The sequence below is a fragment of the Neophocaena asiaeorientalis genome, unplaced genomic scaffold, assembly GCF_003031525.2.
Source record: "Neophocaena asiaeorientalis asiaeorientalis breed wild unplaced genomic scaffold, Neophocaena_asiaeorientalis_V1.1 scaffold43, whole genome shotgun sequence".
Classification (NCBI taxonomy): Eukaryota; Metazoa; Chordata; class Mammalia; order Artiodactyla; family Phocoenidae; genus Neophocaena; species Neophocaena asiaeorientalis.
This window is the reverse complement of record NW_020173674.1, coordinates 10,626,682-10,654,095: the sequence shown is the minus strand read 5'-3', so window position 1 is coordinate 10,654,095 and position 27,414 is coordinate 10,626,682. Positions and strand designations below refer to the sequence as shown.

Below are 27,414 nucleotides of genomic sequence, written 5' to 3'. Positions count from 1 at the left end.
GTTCAAACCTCGGTTTTGCCTCTTTCTGCAGTTATGGCCTTGATAGACTTCCTCAGTTTCTTTGAGCCTCAGTGCTCTCATGCATAAAAAGGAGAGAGTGACAGTGACTTCACAGACATCCAGTGAAGGGCCTTGTTTCTGGGACAGGTGTATGTTAAATCGGGTTTAGTTCTTAAATATATTATTGCATAGGGTAATGTCAGTCTATTTAAAACAACCCCAAACAAACACACAGACAAATAGCACTTGAACTTTTAGATGCGGCCCTGGCAGATTTCCTGCCAGCCCTGTCCCCGCCGCCCTGATCTTTGGTTGTCTGGCAAATGCACAAAAGGAAATTAATTGCATGTCTACCTGCTACCATGAAATACTCTGAAAGTCACCTTCGAGAAAAACTAACACTTCCAAGAAAAAACAGAGACACATAGTTTAAAAAAAAAAAAGCTCTGTGATCGGCCAGTTGCCCATCCTGAAGTCCTGAAGGGATTCTGAGGTTGTTTGGTGAACTAAGTTACTAGATTACTAAATCAGAGGCCCTGAAATACCTCCAGATGGTGAGGTGGTTGAGGACAGAGGGAAGAGAGCAGCTGCCGTGGGTGGAGGATGACTGGAGGCGGGGGTGGAGGCCCCAGGTCTGGAAAGTTCTGCGGGCAGGTTGAGGACGGAGCCCGGAGGCCCATTTACCATCTGGTCTCCAAGTGCCTGGAGTGACTCTAAGCTTGGGGTCCAACAGTCTCATCCTAAAAACTTCCTACCTCGTCTCCCTACCACTGACCCAGCTTTGGGGCGGGATGCTCTTCACTTGATGAAATAATATTCCAGGAGCTATTTTCTAAGACATTCAGTCTGTTGAACATGCAAAACCTTAGGCCTCTGGCTTCTTAAAAGAGGGTGATTTGTTCCGTTGTTAAAATTCATTTTAAAATGGCGAGGACATGTTATTCTAGAAAGTCTTTTTTCTCAGTCCTGTTTTTTTTTTTTTTTTTTTTTTTTGCGGTACGCGGGCCTCTCACCGTTGTGGCCTCTCCCGTTGCGGAGCACAGGCTCCGGACGCGCAGGCTCAGCGGCCATGGCTCACGGGCCCAGCCGCTCCGTGGCACGTGGGATCCTCCCGGACCGGGGCACGAACCCGTGTCCCCTGCCTCGGCAGGCGGACTCTTAACCACTGCACCACCAGGGAAGCCCCTCAGTCCTGTTTTATACAATGTAATAGCTCTGGCATGACAGTCACGTGATGGACATGGAAACGTGGTGTGATGCGCTGACACTTCAGGAGTTGGAAGAGGAGTCAGTGCTCTGGGAGAGATGAAGAGAGAGGGAAGGGTAAGGTGGCAATTTCTGGATCCCCCGAGGCCCTGAGTCTGAGGTGGTTACACCCCTAGAGCCACCAGCATTCACAGGTGACAACACAGGCCTTTTTGAGAACTGGGTAGGCTTGGGATGCTGCTAAAAGTGAAGCAGTACGAAGAAGCCGGAAACATTGTCTCAGCTCTAATGGAAAAAGCACCCCAGTCGGACTCTGGAGAGCACTATTTGAGTGCTGTCCCTACCACCAACCCTGTGACCTATGACCTCTTTAAACTTAGTTTCCTCATTTCAATAATGGTCTGAATGCAGTGCTATGGATTGTTTTGTCAGCTGTGAAAATGCTTCACAAATGTTTGGGTAGCTACTTGTATTTGTATTTACACTCTGATGATATTATTAGACTGAAAAGGTATTCTGTATCTTTCTTTTTGGTTCTTCTGTTTGTTTGTTTTGTTTTGTTTATTCTGTATCTTTAAGCAAGTAATTCCATTCTCAAACTATGATGCATCAAAGCCAATATATTGGGTCGGCCCAAAAGTTCGTTCAGGTTTTCTGTAACGTCTTATGGGAAAAACCCAAAGGAACTTTTTGGCCAACCCATATTTGTAGAGGGTCAAATCCCCGCTCCACTGTCAAAATTACTTATTTGAGGGGTAGAGAACTCAAGTTTTATTTCTTTGTAACTTGGAGAGCTGTGATCAGGGTTTTTTTTTTTTTTCTCTTTAAGTGAATTATTCACCAGAAGGAAGGGCTGCTGGAAGCTGCATACTGAGTTGTATTTTCGTTGTATCTCAGGTGTTAAGATCCTACTTTTTGGCATTTTACAAGATTTCTGTTTGTTGGCTGTGGCCGTGTTGACATGCCCCTCATTGTGGAAGCGAGGCAGGTCGATGGGGTGGGTTTGAGGTCTCGTCGGCATGCGCTGCTCCCTGCATACGCACTGGCACCGCAGCAGAGGCCGTGGCACCGCGACAGCCGGTGCCTTTGAAGAGAAGCCGAGGCTGAACTTAAATGTTCAAGCAGCAGCGTCCTGGGATGGTGTTCCGTCTGGGAATGAGGCGCGGCTAGAAGTACTTTCTGATACACACCTTGCACAGTTAGGAACCTCAGAAATGGGCAGAAATGGTCCACGGCTTGAGCTCCTGGGTCTTGATCGTCTAAGGCGATCAGCTAGTAAGAGGCGTTTCCCCAGAACACATGTCCGAGAGAAGCTCAGCATCTCCTGAGATGGTCATTGCTTCGTGTCTCTCTCTCTTTCTCTCTTCTTCCTCTCTGTTTCTGTCTCTCTCTTCCTCTCATTCTTCTCTCTGTGTTTCTCACTCTCCAGGTTTGTTCTCTCCATTTCCCTCTTTTTCTTTCCTTTTTCCCTCTCTCCTGTCCTCACTTTCTGCTGTTCCACTTTTGGAGGAGCTGGGGATCTGCCTGGTAAGGTTTCTTGACCCTTCACTCTGATTATTCCTCATGAGTTGTCCTGGCCCTTCTTGACTCTGGCCGGGATCTTCCCATCCAAGGTGAGTAAACGTGCTCCTCTCAGGGAGCAATGAGGACGGGTCTTCAATGACTGCTCTGTTTACGTTCGTTTCTCTGGCTATGGAAGGGGTACTCGCTGGGCTCACTGGTCCTCAGAAGACATTTCCTGTCGCCATCTTCTTCCACAAACCCAGAAGGTGGGCAGGGAGCTCTGTTTTCATCTAAGTCATGGCTACATTCTTCTCTTGATGACAAAGGCTATCATCTTTCTAATTATAGATCGAGGAAACTCGACTCAACATTGACAAGATCTCAGAGCACGTGGAGGAAGCTAAGAAGCTCTACAGTATCATTCTGTCTGCACCCATTCCAGAGCCAAGTGAGTGTTGACTCAGGGCTGAATCACCCAACAGTGACCCTTGGCCACTGGGGCTGGGCCTTGGTTTCCTCCCTCTGTGAGCAGCAGGGGAGGGGGTGTATTACCTTACACTAACATATGTGCCGTGTCATCTCCCGTCCTCCTCTACCCTCTCCTGGTCACTGCTCTGCTGCTGTTACCTCTTCTCTTCATGGTCCAACCCATTTAGCCAAACTCTCCTCTCCTTCCCAGCTAGTTCCTCTCATGACTGGCAACGGCTCTTACAGCTGCCGACATACCTCATCTCTGTCCCACCCACCACTGCCCCTGTGCTATTTCCTCTGCCTGAAATGCTTCCCCAGTACCCCCCTATTTTTCCACGAGGTGTTTTTATTCTGTAGTTCTGGAGTAGGATGCCAGGAAAAAAATGCCTTTTAAAAATAAGCTTTCTGTGATTCTAATGACAGATTTCTTGAGAGCCCACCAGGATACATACTGCTCTGGGCAGTGGGCACCTGAGAAATCTCCCCACCTCCTCTGTTGATTGTTGTAGCTGACTAAGCTCTCAGTCTCTTCTAACTGACTCTGCCTGCATTTGTTTATCCAGAAACCAAGGATGACCTGGAGCAGCTCACGACTGAGATCAAGAAAAGGGCCAACAACGTCCGGAACAAACTGAAGAGTAAGAAAGGAACAAAGGGAGCCGGCGGCACTCTCACCATCTGTCTCACGTCCGGGGTCCAGCTCTCCTGGACCGGAACTCTTTCTGGCGGGAGGGACACCACCCTTGCCGTCTTTGCTTGTGGTCTGGGCACTGTGCCTGGAATGACCTATTAGAGCCCCAGACAGTTTACCTGCTCTCAAGTCATGACTGTGGTTGAGAGAGTGCAGAGTTGAAGTTCGGAGATGGGAATGAAAGTGTGCTTTCAGCTACTGGGTATTTGGGCGACTTGGTCCCTTAGTTTTAGTCCCTCGACTTTTCTCTTCCTGGTCCCATTTCCTTCCCCAGCACCTACGTACATTTGAACAGTGATGTTAGTGATGTATGGATGCCAGATGGATTATAGAGTCTGGAGACATTTCTTGGGGGCCACGTATCACCCTCCCGTCACCCCCGTGCCCGCCCCTCAATTTAGGGCATTGTTCAGTGAAGCCACTGTCGTAGGTTCAGTTCCTCTGGGGGCGCAGAAGGTTCCTTAGTTCCACGGCTATCACCTGCATTCCTGCCGCACTGTGCTTGCTGACAAGTGCATGCTGTTGGTCTGGGAGTGCGAGCAGCATCGCTCAGCCTAATTTATCATTTCTTCCCCCCAGACGGACTGTACTGCCTGTTTTCATGCGGGTGGAGGTGGAAGTCGTTAGTGGCAGCTTCCAGTCATAGCCGTGATCGTGTGCCAAGGCCTCTGTGTGCATTGTCATTTAATTTTCACGTCGGTGCTGCTAGGGGGGCACTGCTGTTTATTCCATTTTACAGACGGGAGGACAGGAACACTAACAGAGGTTAAGTGGCTTTTCCAAAGTTACATGGCTACTAAGTGGCAAGGATTTGAGTCCGAGTCTCTTAGTGACAGAGACTCATGCTGTTAACCACTGTGCCGAGAGGTATCCAAGGAAGAAGACCCGGCAGTAGTAAAGGTCATGGAACGCGTGTCCCGTGGCTCAGGTGTGAGCTGACCTTTTGAGACTGGACCTACCTGCTGTTATGTCTCCTGGGCCGGGTGTGTGAGAAAGAGAGAGGAGGCCGCACTGCGCAGTGTGTTTCTTGGAGGAGAGCAGCAGATGCGTTGCTAGAATAACCTCCTCTCCCATGCAGGCATGGAGAGGCATATTGAAGAAGACGAGGTCCGGTCGTCAGCAGACCTTCGGATTCGGAAATCCCAGGTGAGATTTTCCCTGGCCTAACAGCCATCTAGTCCAATCTTTTAATTTTTTTTTCTTAGCTGTGGAGTCTTTTTAATTAAAAAAAATTTTTTTTTACATAAATTTATTTATTTTTGGCTGCATTGGGTCTTTGTTGCTGTGTGCGGGCTTTCTCTAGTTGTGGCGAGCGGGGGCTACTCTTCGTTGCGGTGCACGGGCTTCTCATCGCAGTGGCTTCTCTTGTTGTGGAGCACGGGCTCTAGGTGTGCAGGCTCCAGTAGTTGTGGCTCACGGGCTTAGTGGCTCCACGGCATGTGGGATCTTCCTGGATCAGGGCTTGAACCCATGTACCCTGCATTGGTAGGCGGATTCTTAACCGCTGTGCCACCAGAGAAGTCCCTTTTTAAAATCTTTATTGAAGTATAGTTGATTTACAATACTGTGTTGGTTTTAGGTGTACAGCAAAGTGATTCGGTTTTGCATATATATATATATATATATATATATATATATGCTTCTTTTTCAGATTCTTTTGCATTATAGGTTATTATAAGATATCGAACATAGTTCCCTGTGTGATACAGTAAATCCTTGTTGTTTATCTATTTTATATATAGTAGTGTATATCTGTTAATCCCGCATTCCTCATTTATTCTCCCCCCTTCCCCCTTTGGTAAGCATAAGTTTGTTTTCTACGTCTGTGAGTCATGTCTGTGCTTCTGTTTTGTAAATAAATTCATTTGTATTATTTTTTAGGTTCCACATATAAGTGATACGTTTGTCTTTCTCTGTCTGACTTACTTCACTTAGTATGATAATCTCTAGGTCCATCCATGTTGCTGCAAATGGCATTATGTCATTCTTTTTTATGGCTGAGTAATATTCCATTGTATATATGTACCACATCTTCTTTATCCATTCTTCTGTTGATGGACATTTAGGTTGCTTCCATGTCTTGGGCTATTGTAAATAGTGCTGCTATGAATGTTGGGGTGCATGTATCTTTTCGAATTAGAGTTTTTGTCTTTTCCAGATATATGCTGAGGAGTGGGATTGCTGGATCATATGGTAACCCTATTTTTAGTTTTTTAAGGAACCTTCATACTATTCTCCATAGTGGCTGCACCAATTTACATTCCCACCAACAGTGTAGGAGGGTTCCCTTTTCTAGCTGTGGAGCCTTTAAAACAAAAAACAACCAACAACCACTGTTTGGAACTCAATTTGAGGAACTGATGGAGGGGAGCGGCTCAGGTTGAAGTGGGGGACAGGGCCGAGTCCAGCTGGTGGCCCCTCTCACACCGTCCTCTAAGGAGGTGCCTGAGGCTCCCAGAGCACTGCTGAGGGTTTAGTGAGCCTCTTTGGTTTTCAGGTGAGGAAACTGAAGTCTTCTCTCTGAAGACTGTTGGTCATTAGTTGTCCAGTTTGGAGTCAGGGTGTTTGGTGGTCATCAAAGATATGATCCTTGTTGTTGAACTGGCACAGTGCTCAAGTAGCACAAGGAAACTATGACATAAGACCCACAGGAGAACGTGTATGAAGACCGGATCAAATGCACGTGCTCCCAGCATCAGACGATCTCGGGAAAATGTGGGGTGGCCAGAGGAGGCTGGGCCTTGGTGGGCAAGATGCCAACATGGACAGGCTCGGGGAGAGGTTCTCCTTAGAGGCATGGGGGCAGGAGTGGTGTGTGTGGGTGCCTGGGTGGGTTGGTAGCAGCGGGGGTGGGGGTGGGTGTGAGGGGCAGACGTGAAGAGAGCAGCCTGTCTAGAGTAAAACGTTTGTCATGGGATAGTGGACGCTGAGATTTTGGTAGAGAACATAGCACCGTATTCCAGAGGCCTTTGGCTGCAGTCCAGGGAGTTTGGAGCTGACTGAGTAGCCTGTATGCATTGACTTTGGGTTGCAGATAATATGGGAACCAGTTGAAAACTGGATCAGAGTGGGAAAGAGGCAAGAGGCAGGCGGGTCTCTAGTTGGGTTTTGCAATGATTTGGGTCTGAATTTGCCTAGTGGTAGTTGGTTTGGAAAAAGCATAGATATTGGTGATTTTGCAAAGGAAAAACCAGTAGGGCTTGATGCTGAGAGGTGAGTAAGGAAAAAAAATGATAAAGATTTGAGTTTAGGCACCAGGGCCATTGACTTGAAGGCACTGAGTTACAAGCAAGAAAAGTTGGGGAGGTCAGTTTGAGTAACAACCCAAGGATCTTTGGTTGTAGGAGGGAGTCCGGCAGCTTTAGAAAACAGGGCCTCTGAGATTCACAGGGTATCTCCTTTGGCCTCACAATTACTATAGGAGTTCAGCAAGACAGGTTAATAGATACTGAAAACATGCTTTGGAAAGGTCAGCCGACTTTTCCAATGGTGTAAAGTTAGGAAACCAAAAAACTGAGTCTTGTACCTGGTCTTTGTTTTGTTCTGTTTTCATTTTTATACAATTTTGAAAGGTTACTTTCCATTTACAGTGCTGACCAAATGTTGGCTGTATTCCCCGTGTTGTACAGTACATCCCTGAGCCTGTCTTACACCCAGTAGTTTGCGCCTTTCGCTCCCTCACCCCTGGTTTGCCCTCCCCGCCCCACTGGGAACCACTAGCTCCTTCTCGTTATCTGTGAACCTGTTGCTTTTGTGTTATATTCACTAGTTTGCTGTATTTTTTAGATTCCACATATAAGTGATATCATACAGTATTTGTCTTTGTCTTATTTCACTTATGCCTCCCAAGTCCATCCATGTTGCTGCAAATGGCAAACTTTCATTCTTTTTTTTTTTATGTCTGAGTAATATTCCATTGTATATATGTACCACATTTTCTTTATCCATTCATCTGTTGATAGACACTTAGGTTGCTTGGCAATTGTAAATAATGCTGCTGTGAACATTGGGGTGCATGTATCTTTGCAAATTAATGTTTTGGGTTTTTTTCATATACACCCAGGAGTGGAATTGTTGGGTCATATGGTAGTTCTGTTTTTAGGTTTTTGAGAAACCTCCATACTGTTTTCCAGTGACTGTACCCGTTTACATTCCCACCACGAGTTGTCCCTGGTCTTCTGGTTCCAGGACCAGTGCTGCTGGGGCTGGCTGCGAAGGGGCTGGGGTTCTATAAGAGTGTGGACCTTCCCCTCCCTCGCCTCCTGGGGGCTCACAGCATTTGACCTTGCTCCCACAGCACTCTGTCCTCTCCCGGAAGTTTGTGGAGGTGATGACCAAATACAACGAGGCCCAGGTGGACTTCCGTGAACGCAGCAAAGGGCGAATCCAGCGGCAGCTCGAGATCAGTGCGTGTCTGAAGTTTGGCCTGTGCCCCTTCACCCTTCCTGCCACGTGCTTGCCCGTTCGCAGTCGTGTCCTCCCCTCTCCCGGGGGAGAGGGAGCAGTAGCCCTGCTGGTGGCTTCTGCCTTCTCTTTTGTGCCCAAGCTGGGGACAGGCCTCACAGCACTGGCGCATCCTGGATGTTGCGTCTTAGGCTGAAAGATGGCTCGGAGTTACCAGGCCCGAGTCGTTTGACTGCCGTGGGAGCCAGCGTTTCTGTGTCCATGGAGGGAAGCACTTGCTGTACAGCTGCACTCCTTGGGGCTCATGACATCTTTTGCTGCCTGTTTGACAGCAGAGAATGGTGCTAGTTGCCATGAGGAATAAAGAAGTTACTACAGCCACGCCCTTTAGGAATCAGAAACCGGACTGCAGGGCCCCACGGGGCGGAAAGTGCTTTGAGCGCAGGAACTGAATGAACAAGGGCGCAGGCAGAACAAAGCACGCGTGTTCAGGAGGGAGAGGCCGTCCAGGGCCTGGGAACAGGGCGCATTTGGGTGGAGCAGGGTGAGGTTAAGGCGGATGGAGGGAGGGCTCACCCAGGAACTGGCCCCTTGTCCTGAGGACCTTGGACTCCATGGTGGAGTGAAGGGGGCCAGGAGACATTCTGAGCTGGAAAGGAATGTCATCAGACATGGGCTTCAGGAAGGTAACTGTTGATAATGTTGAGGACGGATTGGATTAGGGGAGAAATCCAGAGAAAGGAGAGTCAGGAGGCTTGTAAGGCCATGGTCTTTAGAGTGAACTTACTGTATTCCCATTTTCAGTTTTTTTTTTTTTTTTTTTTTTGCGGTACGCGGGCCTCTCACCGTAGTGGCCTCTCCTGTCGTGGAGCACAGGCTCTGGACACGCAGGCTCAGCGGCCATGGCTCACGGGCCCAGCCGCTCCGCGGCATGTGGGATCTTCCCGGACCGGGGCACGAACCCGCGTCCCCTGCATCGGCAGGTGGACTCTCAACCACTGCGCCACCAGGGAAGCCCTTTCAGGGAACTTTTGAAATGGTGAGCGTTGATCTTATGTTTGATGCTCTCCTCCTTTTGTTGTAAAGCCGGCAGGAAGACAACAGATGGGGAGCTGGAGGAGATGCTGGAGAGTGGGAACCCTGCCATCTTCACCTCGGGGGTGAGGGGTGGTGGGGGCGGGCTGGGCTGCGGAGGGCGGGGCGGCGGGGCGGCGGGAGCCCCGCAGGGGTGTGGTGAGGCTGCGGCGGGCATGATGGCAGATGGTCGGTCTCTGTGCGGCCTGGCCTAGATCATCGACTCTCAGATTTCCAAGCAAGCCCTCAGTGAGATCGAGGGACGGCACAAGGACATCGTGAGGCTGGAGAGCAGCATCAAGGAGCTTCATGACATGTTCGTGGATATCGCCATGCTGGTGGAGAACCAGGTAACAGTGGGTGCCGCGTGGGCAGGGAGGAGAGGAAGCCCGGGGCTTCCCGAGAAGGGCGAGACAGGACTCCTGGAAAGCCGGGTGGGGTGGGAGAATCATTGGGAAACTGCGTAGTAGATGCTGACATTTTGGGCAATCGCAGCCTCATCGTTCATGCCTGTTACTTCGGCCTGGAGGTCATTTCTAATTAATACGGGGTTTGATGTGCTCTGTCAAGTACCTGGTTCCCTCCAGCCTCAGGACCGTTGTCTTTTTTAAATTAGAGATATGGGCTCTTAATGGTGATGCCTTAAAACAATCTCCTGATAGGAACTGTTTCACTGGTGACACTGAAAACATGGGGCCTTTTCCCCAGTTTATGGTGAAAAGTTTTCACAGAGGTTTTTGTATTTTTCCATTTTTGTTTTATCTTCTGTATGTGTGTTTTTCCAAAAATGTTGACAGTTTTTGCTAAGGAACAGGAGCAGACAACAGAAGGATTGAAGGGACAGCGAAGTAGTATTTACAGAAAAACTGGGAACTCTCACAGTGCTTAGCTTGAGAGTCTGTTTTGTCCCGGGTAAGCTTGCTCAGGGGTGGATGGCTCTGTCCCCAGCATATGGTGTCAGTGTTACATAGCCACACGTCTCCCGGTTCTTACGATGCAGTTAAATTCGCCACTGTGTCATGGTTTGGTGCCACTATTACCATGAACTCCCAGTGGCTCTGCCACCTGGAGAGGATTGAAAACTGCTTCCTTTGTAGAAGGAAACCTAACTGAAGCCCGAGCACCACTCGGCTGGTTTTGACATCAGTTCCCTGCTCTGGGCTCAGGGGCCTTTCTTCCACCCCCTTGCGGCCTTTGAGACCATTTCTCCTGCCCCTCCATCCCTACCCTTCTGTTTTCTCCCCACACTGCCTTGCCGAGGAACTGGTTTGAGATTCAAGTGATGGTAAGTTCTGTTCTCTGTGTAGAGACTGCCATAACGCCATGGGTTGGGTTGAGGAAGGACTAGGTGGGTGAAGGGAATTCCCATCCTAAGATGCACAGAACTCAACTGGAGAGACCAAACTTCTGGTCAGGAAGTAATAGCCGGGCAAAGGTTGGGAATCTTATTAAGAGACTGCTGTCTCTTAACCAGATAACTCAGGTAAAACCAATGTCTGTCACTTACGGGACCTGGGAGTACCTTAGGGAAAGCAACTGTTCCCACCTCAGCTATTTATTGAGCCCCTGATGTGTGCTGGGCACTCTTCTATAGTAGTGAATGAACTCAGTTCAGGCCGAATGAACTTGGTTCAGGTCTGAATGACCAGGAAGAAGCCAGCATCCTGGCGATGCCCTAAGAACATGAGATAGATGTATTGGGCTGGCCAAAAAGTTGGTTTGGGTTTTTCCGTGAGATGTTATAGAAAAACCCAAACAAACTCTTTGGCCAACCCAATATCTTGGCTTCTCTCTTCACATACTTAAAAAAAAAAAAAAAAAAAAAAAGGAGGGTACTTTATCATACAGAGAACTTCCCTCAATAATATAGCTGCAATATAAAAAAAAAAAAAAAAAAAAAAGTGGCGGGATCCTTCAGAATATCCCAGGCATCTAGACAGTGTGCTCCAGGTGCCCAGTGCAGTGCTTGTCACAGAGAAGTAACTGAGTGAATGTTTCTGGAATGAGTGACAGCCACCAAGGCCTGGGGAACCATAGGTAATCACGGGGAAGTTGTACAAGTTTGCCCCACAGAAGGCTGCATGTTAAAGTTTCTAGATGCTCTCCTTGGTGCTGAAAAGAAAGAGAACCCCTTTCTCATGTGAGCTAGGACTGTCCTGGGGTGGCTTATCCTGGGTGTGACTAGCGTCTGTCCTTTGCAGGGTGAGATGTTAGATAACATAGAGTTGAATGTCATGCACACGGTGGACCACGTGGAGAAGGCTCGGGAGGAAACAAAAAGAGCCGTGAAGTACCAGGGTCAGGCCCGGAAGGTGAGCCTCTCCCGCTGCCTTCGGAGAAGAGAGTCCACCGTGCGCGCCGTCTCTCGCTCTTTCTCTCCTCCCTCTCCCCATCCCTCTTTCTGCTGGACCCACCTCTTGCGTCCGCGGAAAGGGAGCCATGATTGATCGTATTGAGAACAACATGGACCAGTCAGTGGGCTTCGTGGAGCGGGCCGTGGCAGATACCAAAAAGGCTGTCAAGTATCAGAGTGAAGCTCGGAGGGTGAGCCCTTAGTCCCAGCTGGACCGACCGGCTTCTCCTCCCTCTGGTCGCCCCCACCCGTGTCCTCGAGCCCGTGCCTTCCCTCTGTCTTGGCCTCATCCAAAAGCCTACCTCAGCTTCCCCTAGAGAATAGCTGCCCTTCCTTCCCAGGGGTGCCTCGCATGGATCTGGCTCACGTGCTCTCTACCCGAGAACCCCCATTTGCAGGCAGCTCGGCATCACCGCCCAGGTGTTCCTGCCAATGCCCTGGACAGAGCTCGGGATCCCTTCAGCCGTTACACTTGACTCGTGCTCCTCAGAAACCTCCCTTCATTGCCTTCCACGCTGGTAGCCCAAGCCCTGCCCCACTTGGTCTCCTTTTCTCTGTCATGAACCCAGTGGTGTGCTGATGGCTATGTGAGCATTATCTTGTATCTTGGGAGCACCTGTTATCTCTCCTTTATAGATGAAACAGTTGAGAATCAGAGGTTAAGTAATTGGCTTCAGGCCACCTAGGAAGCATAGGAACCAGGATTCAAATTCAGCTTTCAATCAAGCTCTTTCCATCCTGTCTCCACTGCCCGCCCCCCACCTCTAGTTCTGGTGCCCCTGTCACCTGAGGACTTCTAAGCTTCTCTGCCTAGTGACTGTGGTGGCTAGCTCTGGTGGTTTTTGCTTTGTAGCCTGCTCTTTTCTGTTTCTCTTGGGCTCTGATATTTTTGTTCTTCAAGTCTTTCGTTTTCTTCCAACTTTACCTATTGCTTGGGCGGGTATCTAGGGAGCTGGGAAGTTATTTTACATGATGAATCCAGGCTGGTTTGCAACAGGACCGTAACCATACTTTCTGATCCCCAGTCACTGTACTGGGTTTGACAGGTGGGAATGTACTTTGGGGGAGAGATGGACAGACGTTTGTAATTAGGACTATGTCAAAAATGTCTTTATACTCCTTCTTGAAAAGGGACAAATGAGTCACTTATATCTTGGCCTGTTGCTGCTTGGAGACCCCATTATGGTTCTCCTTATATCTGTGCACATATGAAGGCTGCCGTGTGAGCTGAGAGCTGATGGAAACTCCCTATTTCCATCTGCTGGCATTGCTAGTGCAGAAGTAATTTAAGAAACAAAATATCCTAATAGAGTGTCTTTATGTAGAGATGTTGGCTTTTTATTTCATTTATTTGGATTGATAAGATGCTTCCTACGTAGAGGCAGAGGGGTTGGGTTTTGGATGACTTACCATGGCTTTCTGGTTGTTTGTAATAATGACTTGTTTTTATTTCTCTTATCCCTCTCTCCAGAAATTGATAATTATCATTGTGGTAGTGGTTGTATTGCTGGGCATTTTAGCGTTGGTTATTGGACTTTCCGTTGGGCTGAAGTAAGGGCGGCCCGGGAGGCTGCTGCCCTGAAATGTAAGTAAATGGAAGGTACTCGGGGACTCTGGATTGGCTCCCTCTTGAGAAATGAGCCTGGGATTTTAAATTCTGCTTCTTCCCCCTGTGGTTGTCCTCGAACACACCGAGCGCTCTAAGACTTCAGTACCTGTGCGTTCTTTCATCTATGTAACTTGCTATTCTCGGGTCCTGGCTGCATGCAGGGGTTGGGTCTCCGTTCGTCCCTATTCTGTGGCTCTGTCCCCGCCCTTGTCCGCCCCTTATTTTCACTCCCTTCCCCAGCAAGCCTGCTCCTCCTCAGTTGGGTGCAGTCTATGTCTGCGATCTGGGGTTTGTCTTGTGAGTTATTATTGGCTTTCAGGTATCTTGGGCTTTGCCTTCCGTATCCTTTTCAGTGTAAATGAAGCTTTGAATCGGGATTTGGGTCTGCAGGGTTTTGTTTGTGGTTGACTGGTTGGCTCTCGAATGATAAGAGTAGCTACCATTTTTGAGGGCTGGGTTGTATCAGACAATGTACTAAACACCTTACACATGCATCACTGAGTCCTCACGTCACCCGCATGAGACAGGTGCTATTATCATCCCTATTTTACAGATGAAGATGCTCAGGCTTAGAGAAGTTAGGTAACAGGGGCATGTTTGAACACACAACTAATAGTGGACCTAGCTTCTCTTTGTAAAACAAGGTGGCCATTTATCATCATCTACAAAGTCTAGAGAACCTTAGAGGATAGCAACTTAAAAAAAATATTTATTTGGCTGTGTCAGGTCTTAGTTGTGGCATGTGGGGTCTTTGTTGTGGTACGTGGGAACTTCCGTTGTGGCGCGCGGGCTCTCTAGTTGTGCGCGGGCTCAGTAGTTGCGGCGCGTGGGCTCTAGAGTGTGTGGGCTTAGTTGCCCTGTGGCATGTGGGATCTTAGTTCCCTGACCAAGGATTGAACACACGTCCCCTGCATTGGAAGGCGGATTCTTTTTTTTTTTTTTGCTGTACGTGGGCCTCTCACTGTCGTGGCCTCTGCCGTTACGGAACACAGGCTCTGGACGCGCAGGTTCAGCAGCCATGGCTCACGGGCCCAGCTGCTCTGCGGCATGTGGGATCTTCCCGGACCGGGGCACGAACCCGTGTCCCCTGCATCGGCAGACGGACTCTCAACCACTGTGCCACCAGGGAAGCCCGGAAGGCAAGGATTCTTAACCACTGGATCACCAGCAAAGTCCCAATAGCAACTTTAAAATTCAGGATATTAATTTCTTTAAAATGTGGTAAAAAGAATAGAGCTGACCACTGAATCAGGTTTTCATGTGTACAGCAGTAGCATGACAAGAATCATCTAGTTATCGGCACTGTGAAGACTTCCGTGACCTCTTAAGTATTATTTTTCTGAATATGTTTATGCTCCCCAGTTGTGCTCTAGGATAACATCATCACCCCATGTTCATTGGGGAAGCTTTGTGAAGCTCAGTGAAACTAGGAACTTGTCCAAAGCCTACACAGCTTGCAAGGCAGAGCAGGTGTGACGCCTGAACTTTTCTGCATCTTTTTTCACTGTGCCTTTCTGCCTTCTAAGGTTAGTGGGGGATGGATGAAGGAGAAGGTGATTCTAGTGCCAGCAAGCTTCTGAAACTTGTATTCGAAAGGTGTTGATGGGAGCCCCACAGACAGAACAGGTGTTCTCCACCAGTGATGGTGCCTCTCTTCCCATAAGTCCTTCCACGGTGGCGCGACAGCCCCTGGGAAGGGCTGTAAAAGGCCCAGGGATTTTCCTATTTCTTTGCCTCTTGTAACAGGGCTTTTTGTTTCTTGAACGGGGGGGTATTTAATTCCAGGCCCTGTCGTGGGTTTGTGCTGAGTTTTCCATTGTTCTCTCTCTGCAGCTGTTTCTGATCTCTCCTCTCCACCTTCTAGGTGTGTGGCTTGTGGCCGAGTCTTACTGTTGTTCTCCACTGCCACCCTGGGCGCTGACCAGCTCCTCCTCCCCCTGCCTCTCGTAGAGCCCATTTCACCCCAGCCTGGTGTGGCCGCCCTTGTCTTCAGATGGGAACGGAGTGTGAATGGCCTTCCTGAGAGAGAGTGGGACCTGTTCCCTTGTTTTCTTGTAACCACCCTTGGACCTGACCCAGCAAACAATCTAGCCCAGAAGAAATCTAAACTACTGATGCAGCCCTGAGAACCTTCTCCTGCCCCACCAACTCTGAAGCACCTTCTGGACCGTAGGAACTGCCCCAGCTTCTCCTTCTCCCCTCTGATGTGTCAAATTATGCCCCGCACCTTGGAGAACCTACCTGAGACCTCCCCAAGGTGCTGTATTTTCTACCTCATGGAGTGTTCTTCTCCCCAAAATCGCAGTGTGTTTTTGGGGGGGCGGGGTGGGGATATCTTTAACAAAGCAAGGGGATTCTTCCAAGTTGGGCAACAGTAAGGCTTGGACCTGCGTCTTCTACCTGGCAGGATCCCAGTCCTCGTGGCTCGTCCTCCCTGTCCTGAAAGTAGGAGGGACTGGCAGAGGTCGTTCTGGTCTTGGAAGCTGACTTCTTGTTTGAAATTCAGCCTCAAATTAAGCTCTTAGTGTGTTCCGCTCCGGGGCCAACTCGATCTCTGTCTATGTTGTACTCCCGCATGTTGACTCAAGGAGGCGCTGCCACGAGGCAGTCGTCTGCGGTTACCGTCTGTAGAGGCTGGGGTATATGGAGTAACTGTTTCCGTGTCTCAGTCTTGGGAACTGGCTGTTTACTGTTAGAATGATGCTTTGTGAAGCCATTGCCTTGAGGCCCAGAATAACCAGGCACTAAAATTAGGCCAGGGATGAGGTGCTTGAGTCTCAGGTTCTGGGAATGTTTCAGGCTGGGGCGAGTATGAGTATTCAGTCATTTCACGTGTTCCAAGTGTATTTTTATAATCGTGTGTGTGAGATGTATGTACATATATGTATGTGTCTCTCAGGAAGTAGGAAACTGGAAATGAGGTTATTATAACCTCAAAAAAATAACTTGAGCTAGGCTAAAAATTAGGTAAGAGACATTTGCTTACCTGCAAATGAATCACAGTAGAAATGTGATCTTCCCACATCATCGGGAAACCTGCTGTTTTCTGCACAAGCGCTCAGAGAATCACAGATGGTTGGGGCGAGGACTAACTTGATCCCCATTAGGTTTTTAGCAGACAGAAGGTGGGACGAGCTCGACACCTCTCCCCACTTGCTGCCTGGGCCAGGCTTGTCCTGAGAACGTCCCACAGCAATCTGGTACCGTTCATGTGACCTTTGGGACGTCCTGTCTCCAGGGTGGAGTCAGCTCTGGGAGGCCGGGGTCTACTCAGCAGCTGTTCCTGCTCCCAGATTAATGAGCTTCAGAGATGCTTTGTCGCCCCCACTTGTCATGGAGCAAAGAAAAGCCGGGAAATGTTTAAGTGTAGTGACCGTGCTGAGCCAGTGTGAGCCCCTTAGATCCCCTGCTGGTCTCTGCCAGCCTCCCGGATTGCTATTTCACCTTTGACTTCAATGCCTTCTAGGACAGGGCGGGCACCCTAACCCAGGCATGGTCCATTGGCTTCCTCTGCAAAGGAATGATTACTCCTGATCATTGCCCAGCACTTGGACAGAGCCAAGGGGCCGCCCTCTTGCCTATGGCTGTGATGTCCAACAGGCCTGGCTCCGGCAACGAGGGCAGACAAGCTTCAATCACAGATAGATCTTTGCTCTCCTGGGATTGAGGCCTGGGCTTATAGTTCAGAACACAAATGAAGGGATTTTTGTTCTTTCTTTGTACTTTTTTTTAAATGTAAACTTGATTATTTTATTGCTAATTTAAAAATAAATGACTTTATTTGATTGTGAAACAGTTCTGGCTCGATGTCCCTGTAAAACACTTGGTGGCTGCCACCATGTGGTGACTTTTGTTTAGGTTTCGGAAAGGGGTTAACATTTTTTTTAACCATGTGCTACATCAGATGGATCAAAAGTTCTAATTTTTGAAAATGGTTTAACTCCCCCCACCCCGCAAAAGACTTCAGCTGACTCACTGAGAGTATCTGGCTCTGGGGGCAAGTGGCGTAAATCTGATATGCTGGCAGCTGGAAGGCAGAACAACATACGAAACATCCTCTGAGCTTGCTGTTGATCTGATGTTTGCATCTCTCGCCGAGAAGTAACATTTCCCTTAGTACCCTGGGTTCTAGAAGCCAGATCCATCTCCCTTTACCTTCACATCTGCTTCCATGCCCAGACCCACCCTCGTCTCCCTTCCTCTGGAACCCTCTCTGCAGTGACACTGTTTCTCACGTGCTTTTCTTTTCTTGTCTGGATGAGCAGAAGAAGGTCATGATCATGATCTGCTGTGTCATCCTTGCGATCATCTTAGCTTCTACTATTGGGGGCATATTTGCCTGAAAAAAACACAAAACAGGTGAGCCATCTGTGGGGAGGGTCAGGCCTGTTTTCGCTCAAGACGCTTGTATCCTGAGGGCTTTGGTTGTCACCAGGTGCCTTAATCTGTGTGGGACTGGGGGCTGGAATGAAGGTTGGAGAAAACCAAGAAAAATGTGTGAAGAGGGAGTTGGTAGGGAATAGGTAGATGGGGAGACAGAAGGTGGCAGTCTGTCCCGTACGCAGGTCTGGTAGCAGAGTGTTTTGTTCAGAATGCTTTGCGTGAGGGTGTTGATTTCCTGTAGTGAAATCTGGGCATTGGCATGTGGGAACGGCAGAGGAGAAAGAATTCGTTATTGCATTAAAAGCACCCTGAACTCTTTGGAAGAGGGCCACACAGGGAGCCCAAAGTAAATATCAATAAAATTTTCCCCTTATGAGGTTAGGACAGGTTTTTGCAGCCTTGCGAGTAGTCCCTTACCCCTGTAGACAGGCTTGGTGATCCTAGCCCCACACGTTTTGCTGTATAATCTATGATTTTTTTCCCTCCGTTTTTGTTATCCCCTTCAGTCCTCACAGATGGATCCTCACCTGGCATTTTCAATTCTCCTTCCACCTCTGTGGTGCCATCCCTGCTCCGCCGCAGATTCCTCCAAAGCTCTTCTTTCCATTATGAAACCTCTTAGGACATAGGACCTCAACCACCTACCAGTTAGAAGTTACGCAAAAGGAGATTTACAAAAATATGGACTTGGGTGGCAGGCAGGGGTGAAGGAACAGGGAGTACAGCACTGTGTAGCAGGTTGGGAGGATGGTTAAAGGAGGAGACTGCAGGGTAGAGCAGAAAGCATAGCTACCTGTTTAGGAAATAAACTTGGAGCCAGAGCCCACGCTGACGTTATGGCTGAAGCACACCCGCTCATCAGGATCTGATTTTAACTGCCGGGAGTCAGTCAGGACCAGGGCACTTGTTACTTCTGCTCTTCCAGTTCTAGGTCTCACCTTTGACCAACCCTCTGTCTCCTTCCTTCTTCAGGGTCCAACGTTCTCCGGGGTGATTGTCTAGCGATAGGCCCCAGGCACGTCTCCCTCGCTGCTGTGTCCCCAGTGCTTAGCACAATGCCTGCCGCTTATAGCTGCTCAAGAATCTGTTGACTTTATCTGAAATTAAGCTCTGATCTCTGCTATGGCCGAGTCCTTGGGCTTGCCTCTTAAACGCTTTAAGGCATCAGTGGGAAATGGTCTGTGTCACAGGCTGTGTAGAAATGCCTGGGAATGGTCGATCCACCCACGCAGAAGCACAGCAGGCCCCACTTTCACAACATACCCTTTAAAGTCCTTATTTTACGGGAGGTGGTGATAAGAGTTCTGTCAACGGCCTCTTACTTTGCAGAGACGGCTGGCCCCAGGATTGTGGTTCAGTAATTAAACGGGGACCCCAAAAGAAACACGTTATGCTGTGATTGAACACCCAACAGTCACAAATACCATGCTCTGTGAACCCTGACAAAGAAGAGGTGACAAAGTTAGGTCAGAAAAACGAGGCTGTCACTCACACCCCTTCTCACTGATTCACGTTGCCAGCTGAAACTGGCTTTGTTGGCTGGCGACTTGTGTACAAGAAACTGTTCCAAACGCTGTCCCCAATTCAAGGTTCAGGTGTGTTCTAGTGTAATTTAGTGGTTAGTTATAGTACAAGAGTTTCACTAAAAATGTTAGAAATCACGGTATACAATTCTCAAGGACCACACAACTGCTTAAATTTGTACTTTTGAAGGTAAATTATTTTCTTTGCCGGAGGTCTTACTTTTTAAGAAAGTGGGATTTAAAAAATGGACATTTTAGTCAGTGTGCTGTTTTCTGCCCACTTTCAAAGCAAATGGTTTAATATGTTTCCTATCAATCTGTATTTCCTTTCGTTTGAATACAGGATAGAAACCATTGCTGGCTAGCTCTGAAGAAATAGATGAATTTTGTTAAAGGCAAACGGGGAGCTGGAACCATGGGGTTTGAATCACCCAGGGCCCTTGCTCATTCAACAGTAAGATTTGAGTGCTGTGTGGCACCCTGCACTGTGCTAGGACCTGTAGGGACACAGATATAGAGGCAAATACCCCCCATCCCCAGAGGGTTTCAGGCCTAGGAAAGACCACACAATTCAGGTTTTGTTTCTATCAGTTCCTTTTGGTAAAAGGCAAGGGTGTGTCTGTTGCCGTATTGTCCAACATCCCCCCTTCTAAGATTGAGAGAAGATGGGTAGCTGGGCATAAATAAATACGTTGAATCAATTAACCCATGTACTGTTGTTTTCCTTGCTTTTCCAAAAACTTCTGTGACTAGTAAAATGTCATAGAAGCTAGCTCCTTAAGTGTGTACATAAAAAAGGCAGTACAGACATTAAGTCTGACTTGAATCAGAGGTGGGAGATGCAAACGTTTGCTTCAGCCTTGAAGACATTTATCTTATAGCCGGGGAGAATCAGAGCTCCTAACAGTCAGTCAGGCCTGGTTCTTAATCACCTGAGGGAATTGGTGACCAGTGGGAAGTTACGTCATCGTGAGGTGATGCGCAAACTTTATTTCATATAAATGTAATGCACTTAAAAAACCTGACAGGTGACGCACAGCTTTTCAGAAAGCATCTACTCATATGCTGCTCCGTGGTCATGACATCAGAGCTACCCAAAGACTTGAAGGACTGGCTGAGGGGAATAAACAGCCTGTGTCCGTTTCCTGCTTACAATCCTCACTACACACGCTCAGGCATGTAGAACTTGCCCCAGTATCGCCCCTTATGGGTCAGGTCGTAGGGGCTCAGCACTTTCCGTAACCCCAGCATGTTGGCGGTGACAATGCGCTCAAAGGTCCAGGGGTTTTGGTTGTTCCGTTCTCGTTCTTCTTGATCTTTCCACATCTTCTCTAGAGTCTCACGGCTCACGGCCTTCGCGGGGAAGGGCAACTTGTGGGCAACCTGGTTGAGGAAACCCCGTACCTCTTGGAATTCGCAACGCCCGCCCATCTCTACTATGAGGCGGCCAGCCTTCACAGGGGTCACGTAGTGGTCGATGGCGCCTTTGCCGCCCCCCATGCGCTGTCCCATACTCTTGCGGGTGATGGGCTTGGAAGGGGCTGGTACTCGCCATAAGGCGAACATGTTCTTGGCGTCCATAGAGCGGTTGATTGTCAGGCGCATCATTTCAAAATGCCCCCAATGGAGGTAACCGCCACCCAGTGCCTAAAAGGAAATGGAAGAATCAGAAACGTGGGGATTTAGATAGCCTTCGTGGGATCTATCGTGTCTCTTCTTTTATGGTAACTGTGGCTTCAAATATAAGTTCTAGTAAGTACCATGGAGGAAAAGCCTAGGGTACACTAATAAACGGGAACAAGGGTGGACCCGCTTCAATGGATAGCCAGGGAAGACCTCTTGGAGGAGGTGACCTTTATAGCTGAGGCCAGAATGGAACGAACCAGCCAAGGGGAAACAGATGAGTGTCAGGAATGGCACATGCGAAGGCTCTGGCGCAGCACGTGGCTTGGTGAGTCTGGGCAGAAGACAGTGTGGCCGGAGTAGAGAGAGGAATGGGGAACAGACTGCGTTCTGAGAGGCTGGCAGGGGCTGATCGTGCAGGCTGTGGGAATCGGACGTTAAAACGTCACTCTGGCTGCCTGATGGGAACTAAATCCTTGTCCATAGCCATTTGTGTGGGTACTGACGTCAAGTCTTCACGGAAGCTACTTGATGAGTAAGGAAACATCTGTCCCATGTACTAAAACATGGATAGTTTTATTTTGACCAGAGGCTTGAGAAAATCTCATGGTCTAACTATGGGGTAAATTAGGTACCCTCTTCCTTCTGCTTTTCCATTATTTTCACTCTACGTAAAACAAAAAACATTTATGACTTAATGCTTACTGGGTCCTGCTCATCAGTTTAAAGAGCAACTAGTGGCAGTTCTAGTAAAACCTGGGGAGGAAGAGACGAGAATGAACTCAAGGAGTCTATTTTAATCCCTGGCTTCCGTCCTATAGCCGCTTGACGCTGGACTCACCAAGATCGCAAAACTGCCTTCAGTGAACTCAGTGGCTTCAGTGGAAGGTCCCCTTATGTCACTCAGGTTTTTAGGCTCTCTTCTCACTTTTGGCACAAGTGGTACCCTTTCAACAAACCTAAGCTTGGGCTTTTCAGGAATGGAAACATCTAAAAGGAGCACAGACAACCAAGAGTAAGTCAAACCACACATCTCAAAGGATTCATTTTCTTCCTAGAAAGATTTATAACAATCAGGTCAGAGTCTTAAAGTTACCACTCAACAACAATTCCAAAAGTGTGTGAGGTTTATCTTGTGGATGCTTTTCACGGACACTGGAATCTTCTGATTACGACAGTGGTTGATGCAAATGTTTTTGAACCTTTTAAGAGAGCAGAGTTTTAACCTTCAAACCAAAATGCTTTTTTAAAATGCCTACTCTGTACCTAACACTGAAAAAGGGACTGTTAGAGAAGGTACAAAGATATGAGAGTGTCACAAAGTAACACTAGGTGACATTTGTGTGTGTGTGTGTGAATGTTTACTAAGTGCTGGAATTGAGCTGAATGCTTTACATGCATTATCTCATTTAATCTTTAAAACAACTTGATAGCCTTGGTATCTTTTAGGGCTTCCTTTTTAATATCTTTAAACCTTTAAAAGTTTAACACACATGTATCAAAGGGCCCCATAAAAAAATGTGAATTACCACAAAGTGAACACACAGACATACCCACATAACATCTACATCAAGAAACAGAACATTCGGCGGGTGGTATTTTTCATCCATTTTATAGAAGAGGAACTTCAGGCCTAGAGACATTTTATAATTTGGTTCGGGTCATCCAGTCAAAACAGAAAAGCTAGACACTATGTCACTTAAGAAAAAATACCACACTGCCTCTCTGAAAAGAGGCAGTGGAAAGGATACTATATTGTACATCAAAATACCTAAGTTCTCCTGCTCTGCCACATTCTGGTTGGGAAACTTAACAACCTAGTACTCCTTTGGTCAGTGCTCTTTCCTTTATATATACAGGGGCTTTTCATGCTGAGGCCCGTACTACAATGTGGTTGCTGGGTGACGGGCCAGACATGCTACGTCTCTATCATGTCTGACGTTTTGACAATATGGAAAAAAAAAATTAACTTGTAAGTCATCTAAAGTATTTCTATAGTAAAACAAGCATGGCTCTGTGATGGAGTCCAATATAAAACAGGAGACTTTAAGGGCTACAGAAACTGCCCCCTGCCATTTCTATATGTAGCTACACAGAAACTTAGTAATGCTTTCTCTTGCCTCCACGGCCATATGTACTCCAGTGCATGTAGTAGTTTCACAATTATGTGTAGAAGATAAGGCCCTCAGAGGTCAAGGCCGCTTTCATTTTTTTTGAGATTTCCAATGTATTAAAAAAAAAAAAAGGTAAGTTAGAGATACCAAATTGTGGCTTACCTTAATTGTTTATATTAACAAATTAATGCTTTTCACGTAATATTGTTACTGACTGCACATGTGTAACCTCATTTGGAGAAAGCATCAGAAGTCTCAATTGAGGCCAGTTAGGTTTAGCTGAGTGGGCAGCTGTGGGCCACGCACCAGTGGTAGGCCATATGGGAGATATCCCATGACAGGTTGGCTCCCTAAAAGCAGGAGCCTTTTTGAGTCTCTTGTTCTTCGACTTCTCTCTAGCGTTTAGAACACTGCCTGGCATACAGTATGTCTTCAATACATAATTACTGAATGGGTGAATGGGGATAGGGGGCACAAGAACGCGCCTGCTCTTTACCTATCCTCTGCTGGCTTCCATCACAGCAAAGGCTTACAAACAGGAAAACGGGTAAGCTCTCACCTTCAAAAGTGGGCACCGGGAGCAGCGTCTTTAGCCCAGCGCTGGCGGGCGGCGCTGCCCAAGAATCTACAAAGACAGATCAAGTTAAACGACGAAGGCCACGGCTTGGTACACTCTGGGCCAAATATGCTCCTGACAGAGGTGTCCCGTGGGTTTGGGACGTGGGTTCCACTAAAGGGGCTCACAGGCACTGCCCCCCGCCCCCAAAGGACAAGCCGGGGACTCTGGGCGCCGATCCCCAGGTTGCACGAACGCTGTTGACCCTTTTGCACGAATCTTACGGCGGGAGGGGCGGCAGCAAAGGGCAGCCCCTTCCCCGTGCTTCCGCAACCGTGCGCAGAGTCTTGGGACTGTGCGAGACACCCGATGCGGGGGAGGGGTGTGGAGAGAGGCAAGGCCTGGAGGGATCAGGGGACTTCTGACCTAACAAAGGCGCCCGCAGGACGGGCGCGCGGGCGCGAGCCAGCAGCCGCCACATGGTCACGCGCGTGCGGTCGCGTCGGTATCCCCCACGGCGACCGCAGCGAACACTTCGACGCGGGCACGGAACGCGGCACTCTCGAGACACGCCGGAACCGGCTCCGGCTCCCACCTGGTCGGGCCGGAAGTTGCGTTCGCGCCGGTCCCCCCTGCAGTGAGGGCGGGTGGAAGCGGAAGAAACTGGAGCCTCGGAACCTGGGTTCCGGCCTGGTGTGTGCGGGTCCCCCCCCCCCGCGTTCTTTCTGGGGTCTCTCCGGAGATGAGGGCGGCGGGGCGGGGGCTTCTCTCCCCGAAGTACCATGCTGAGAAAGCCTGGGTTCATATGGCAAGTTGGTTCCTTACAATTCACTACGTTACGCCGCGTCTCTAGCCCCCTTCTCTCCCGCAAGACGTTAGAAAAAGGCGAAGGACCCATCACTGTCTTAACATTTACTGGGCTCTTGCACTGTGTCGGGCGGTGAGTACCTCATCCTTGCGTCTAGTCCTCCCAACGAATCCATGCGATAAGTAAGTCATTACCCCCACTTTGCAGATTCCAGCTCGAAGGTCAAAGGATTTAACTTTCCTAGGGTCACACAGCAGGAAAACAGTACAATCAGTATTTGAGCACAGTCGGTGTGACTCCACAGACCCCAGTGAACGGACAATATGAGTCGCTATCAAGTTAAAATGAAAAAAGGTATAATTATTCTGGGAGAATGTTGGGCAAATCATTTTTATGGGCATGATGCTTTTTAATATTTAGAAAGAGAGAGTGTCTTTTTCCAAGCTTCTAGGATACCGACGGGATTACCAATTGAGGCTGATGTCTATTGTATTTAAATCATGCTAAATCTGTGCGTGGTCTTTCTCCAAGGATTAATATCGTAAATGGCAACAAATAAAACCTGTAATCTCGCAAAGCTACTGGAAGAACTCTCCCTGTCCACAGTTTTATGTACTTCTTGATTATTTGCACACTGAATCTGTATCAAAAGAGTTAGTGAATTTTATTACAGCCAATCATTTCTGTCCCAAGAGCGGTTTTAAAAGGTTAAACTGCCCCCGCCCCCTCAGCCCGTGTCCGATTCTGGGCAGCTCTTCTGTGCTCCGCTCTCCCTTACACCGAAAGTGGGAGATTCAAATGTACTCAGGTATTTAAAAATCTCAAGCTGAATATTGTATAAGATTGTTTGGATGGAGAATAAAGCTGCAGTACAATCACTCTTTGATTGGTCTCTAAGTCTTCTGGTGCCCTAAAATTTCTACCTCATTGCTTATTTTAAAAGAACTAAAAATTAACTCACAATTCTACATTTAAGGAGTACCGTAATGTCTATTTTTCTTTGTAAGAGTTGTGTTAAGTACAATGGAGGATACAAATATGAAAAATCGGTGATCCTTTATGAACTTATATTTATGTAGGGATGATATGATGAGAATACAAATAGCTAACGTTGAGATATTTTAAATAAAGGGTTGTGAAAAATCGAAGGATGGACCTGAGGTCTTCCCTGATCACAGAAAATCGTTTTTCCCTTCGATTTTTCACAGCTCTTTATTTACTCTTCTCTTCTGACAGTTCTATGGCTGTTATTTGTAGGAGACTGAGGTTCAGGGATTAAACGATTTGCTACACAGCTCGTATGATGCAAAGTAGGATTAAGAACATTGATGAACTTACTTTTATTGGAATGCATTTGCTAACATCTCCCAAAAGTTGGTCTTTGGACTTTCCTGAGGCCTCTGTTAAAAATGTAAATATCTGGTCCCCACTTACTAAGAATCTCTAAAGGTGGGGTTCAGGAAGTCCTATTGTGAACTAGCCCCACGGGTGATTCTAATGCCCAGTCAAGTTTGGGAATCAGTGCTCTATGAGCACTTTGAAAACTTAAAAAGTAGAGTATAGGTACAAGGCATTGTTTCTGGACTATACAGGCCAGCACTCACTGGGATGTATATTTTTCCCACCTGTATAAAAATTATCTAACACCTCAGTTTGTTTTTTTTTTTTTTTAACACCTCAGTTTTTAATCTTCTTATTTAAACATCCAGAGATAACAGAAACTTGTAGCCCAGTCCCAGGTCCGGTTGTTGACTTAAATGGCACACACACACACACATACACATACACACCTTACTGCCATGAGAAAAATGAAGGTGTCTACACATATTCCAGAGCTTTCCAGCTAAATTAGAGTCAGTCCCAACTTGGGGAGTTAATAGAGTTTTACAGGAGAGCTATTTCCAGCATTTCTCAGGGAGTAAGTCAACAGGCACGAAGAATGGATCTAGTCCTAATCGTTTGGCCAAGAAGAGGGAACAATGCCAACTACTGTTCATGCTTTTGTCTTGGCGTTTACGGACTAGATCCATGGTATTCTATGCATTTTTTCACCATAATAAATGATTCCCTATTGTGGCTTCGTCAAGTTATTTACAAGTCTGTTATTATAGACCATGCTGTAATAAACATCCTTATACATACCATTTTGGTACTGTTTTGGTATTTCTTTTGAGCAAATTCCAAAGAAAAATCACTGGATCAAAGGGATGTTCATTTAAAATCATTTTACCTCATCAAATTGCGTGAAACTGGCCTTCACCAACAATGTATCAGCGTGACTGTTTATATACACCCTTTCTGAGGAAGGATGTGAAAGTTCTTTTAGAGCTTTGCCAATAGGAAAGGTGAAAAACCACATCCAGTGTTACGTTTATAACAGGGTTTTAAAGCAGAATTGCTTCTGACTTAGTTTTGCCTGAGGGCCCAAGGTATGTGGTAATCCCTGTGTTCCAAAGTGAGGAGCTGGGCCTCCTAGGCTGGACTTATAAAGGAGCTGGTTGGAAGTGGCTTTGCTCTTCTTAGCTACCCACTCTCCTTCAGCCTGTAGAAAGCACTGGAAAAATCAAGAAAGGAAGTGGAAACTGGCAATGACAATAAAGATTTCTTTGGACAGAGCTGACATACTGTGAGTTTCACTTCCCCTCTCCAATGGTTAGGGATGAGGTGATCCATCAAGCCTAGTGAGAGACACTTCAAGGTCACGCCGAGAGCTTGGTATGAGGCCTGCAGTTTGAAGGGGGTTGGTGTTGACACAGGCTTGGGAAAGTCTATGTTTGGAGGCTGATCAAAGCAGCCTGTGACATCAGAGTAGAGAGAAGTAGCCACATTACTATTGATGGCAGGTCAAAGGTGTGAATATACTGTTGACCAGATGCGGACCCCAGTGCAGTGTGTGGGTTTACGGTTTTCTTATATCCTGTCCAGCGGGACCCCATGGAGAGACAAGGAGAAAGAAGGTGGAAGAGGTGTAATGATGGATGTCCAGGGCCTGTGAGAAGAATTCTGTGCAAACAGCCAACCGTGTAGCAGAGATGAATTTGCCTGCATCAAGGGAACTGAGATGTCCTCAGCAGTTAGGGTTAGGGTGTGTGTGTG

The 27,414-nt window shown here is 47.7% G+C and overlaps 2 protein-coding genes across 8 annotated transcripts in view; one reads left to right on the top strand and one right to left on the bottom strand.

The window, feature by feature from the left end:
* Window positions 1-17,190, top strand: part of STX3 (syntaxin 3) — a 49,770-nt gene extending 32,580 nt beyond the window's left edge. Inside the window, exons 3-11 of one of the 7 annotated variants that reach the window (XM_024749360.1) lie at window positions 3,058-3,157; window positions 3,744-3,818; window positions 4,950-5,017; window positions 8,169-8,277; window positions 9,362-9,435; window positions 9,565-9,699; window positions 11,551-11,661; window positions 13,174-13,287; window positions 15,262-17,190. In XM_024749360.1, the coding sequence (XP_024605128.1) occupies window positions 3,058-3,157; window positions 3,744-3,818; window positions 4,950-5,017; window positions 8,169-8,277; window positions 9,362-9,435; window positions 9,565-9,699; window positions 11,551-11,661; window positions 13,174-13,257 (756 nt within the window). In that variant the 3' untranslated portion in view covers window positions 13,258-13,287; window positions 15,262-17,190. The other 6 variants (XM_024749359.1, XM_024749364.1, XM_024749362.1 and 3 more) reach the window with 6 other exon arrangements.
* A 2,997-nt stretch (window positions 17,191-20,187) lies between these two features.
* Window positions 20,188-24,106, bottom strand: MRPL16 (mitochondrial ribosomal protein L16). The gene is made up of 4 exons (XM_024749366.1): window positions 23,937-24,106; window positions 23,514-23,579; window positions 21,682-21,830; window positions 20,188-20,864 (listed from the first exon to the last, which is right to left on the bottom strand). The coding sequence occupies exons 1-4, from the start codon at window positions 23,989-23,991 to the stop codon at window positions 20,379-20,381; spliced, it is 756 nt and encodes a 251-aa protein (XP_024605134.1). The 5' UTR covers window positions 23,992-24,106; the 3' UTR covers window positions 20,188-20,378.
* Window positions 24,107-27,414: the final 3,308 nt, after the last annotated feature.

Bases quoted from the DNA above. Each gene is read 5' to 3' on its own strand.
- MRPL16 (XM_024749366.1), bottom strand. From the start codon at position 23,991: ATGTGGCGGCTGCTGGCTCGCGCCCGCGCGCCCGTCCTGCGGGCGCCT. The intron at 23,580-23,936 runs GTCAGAAGTCCC...CTGTCTTTGTAG, and splicing joins CCTGCGGGCGCCTTTGTTAG to ATTCTTGGGCAGCGCCGCCC. The intron at 20,865-21,681 runs GTGAGTCCAGCG...ATTTCCTTTTAG, and splicing joins AAGGCAGTTTTGCGATCTTG to GCACTGGGTGGCGGTTACCT.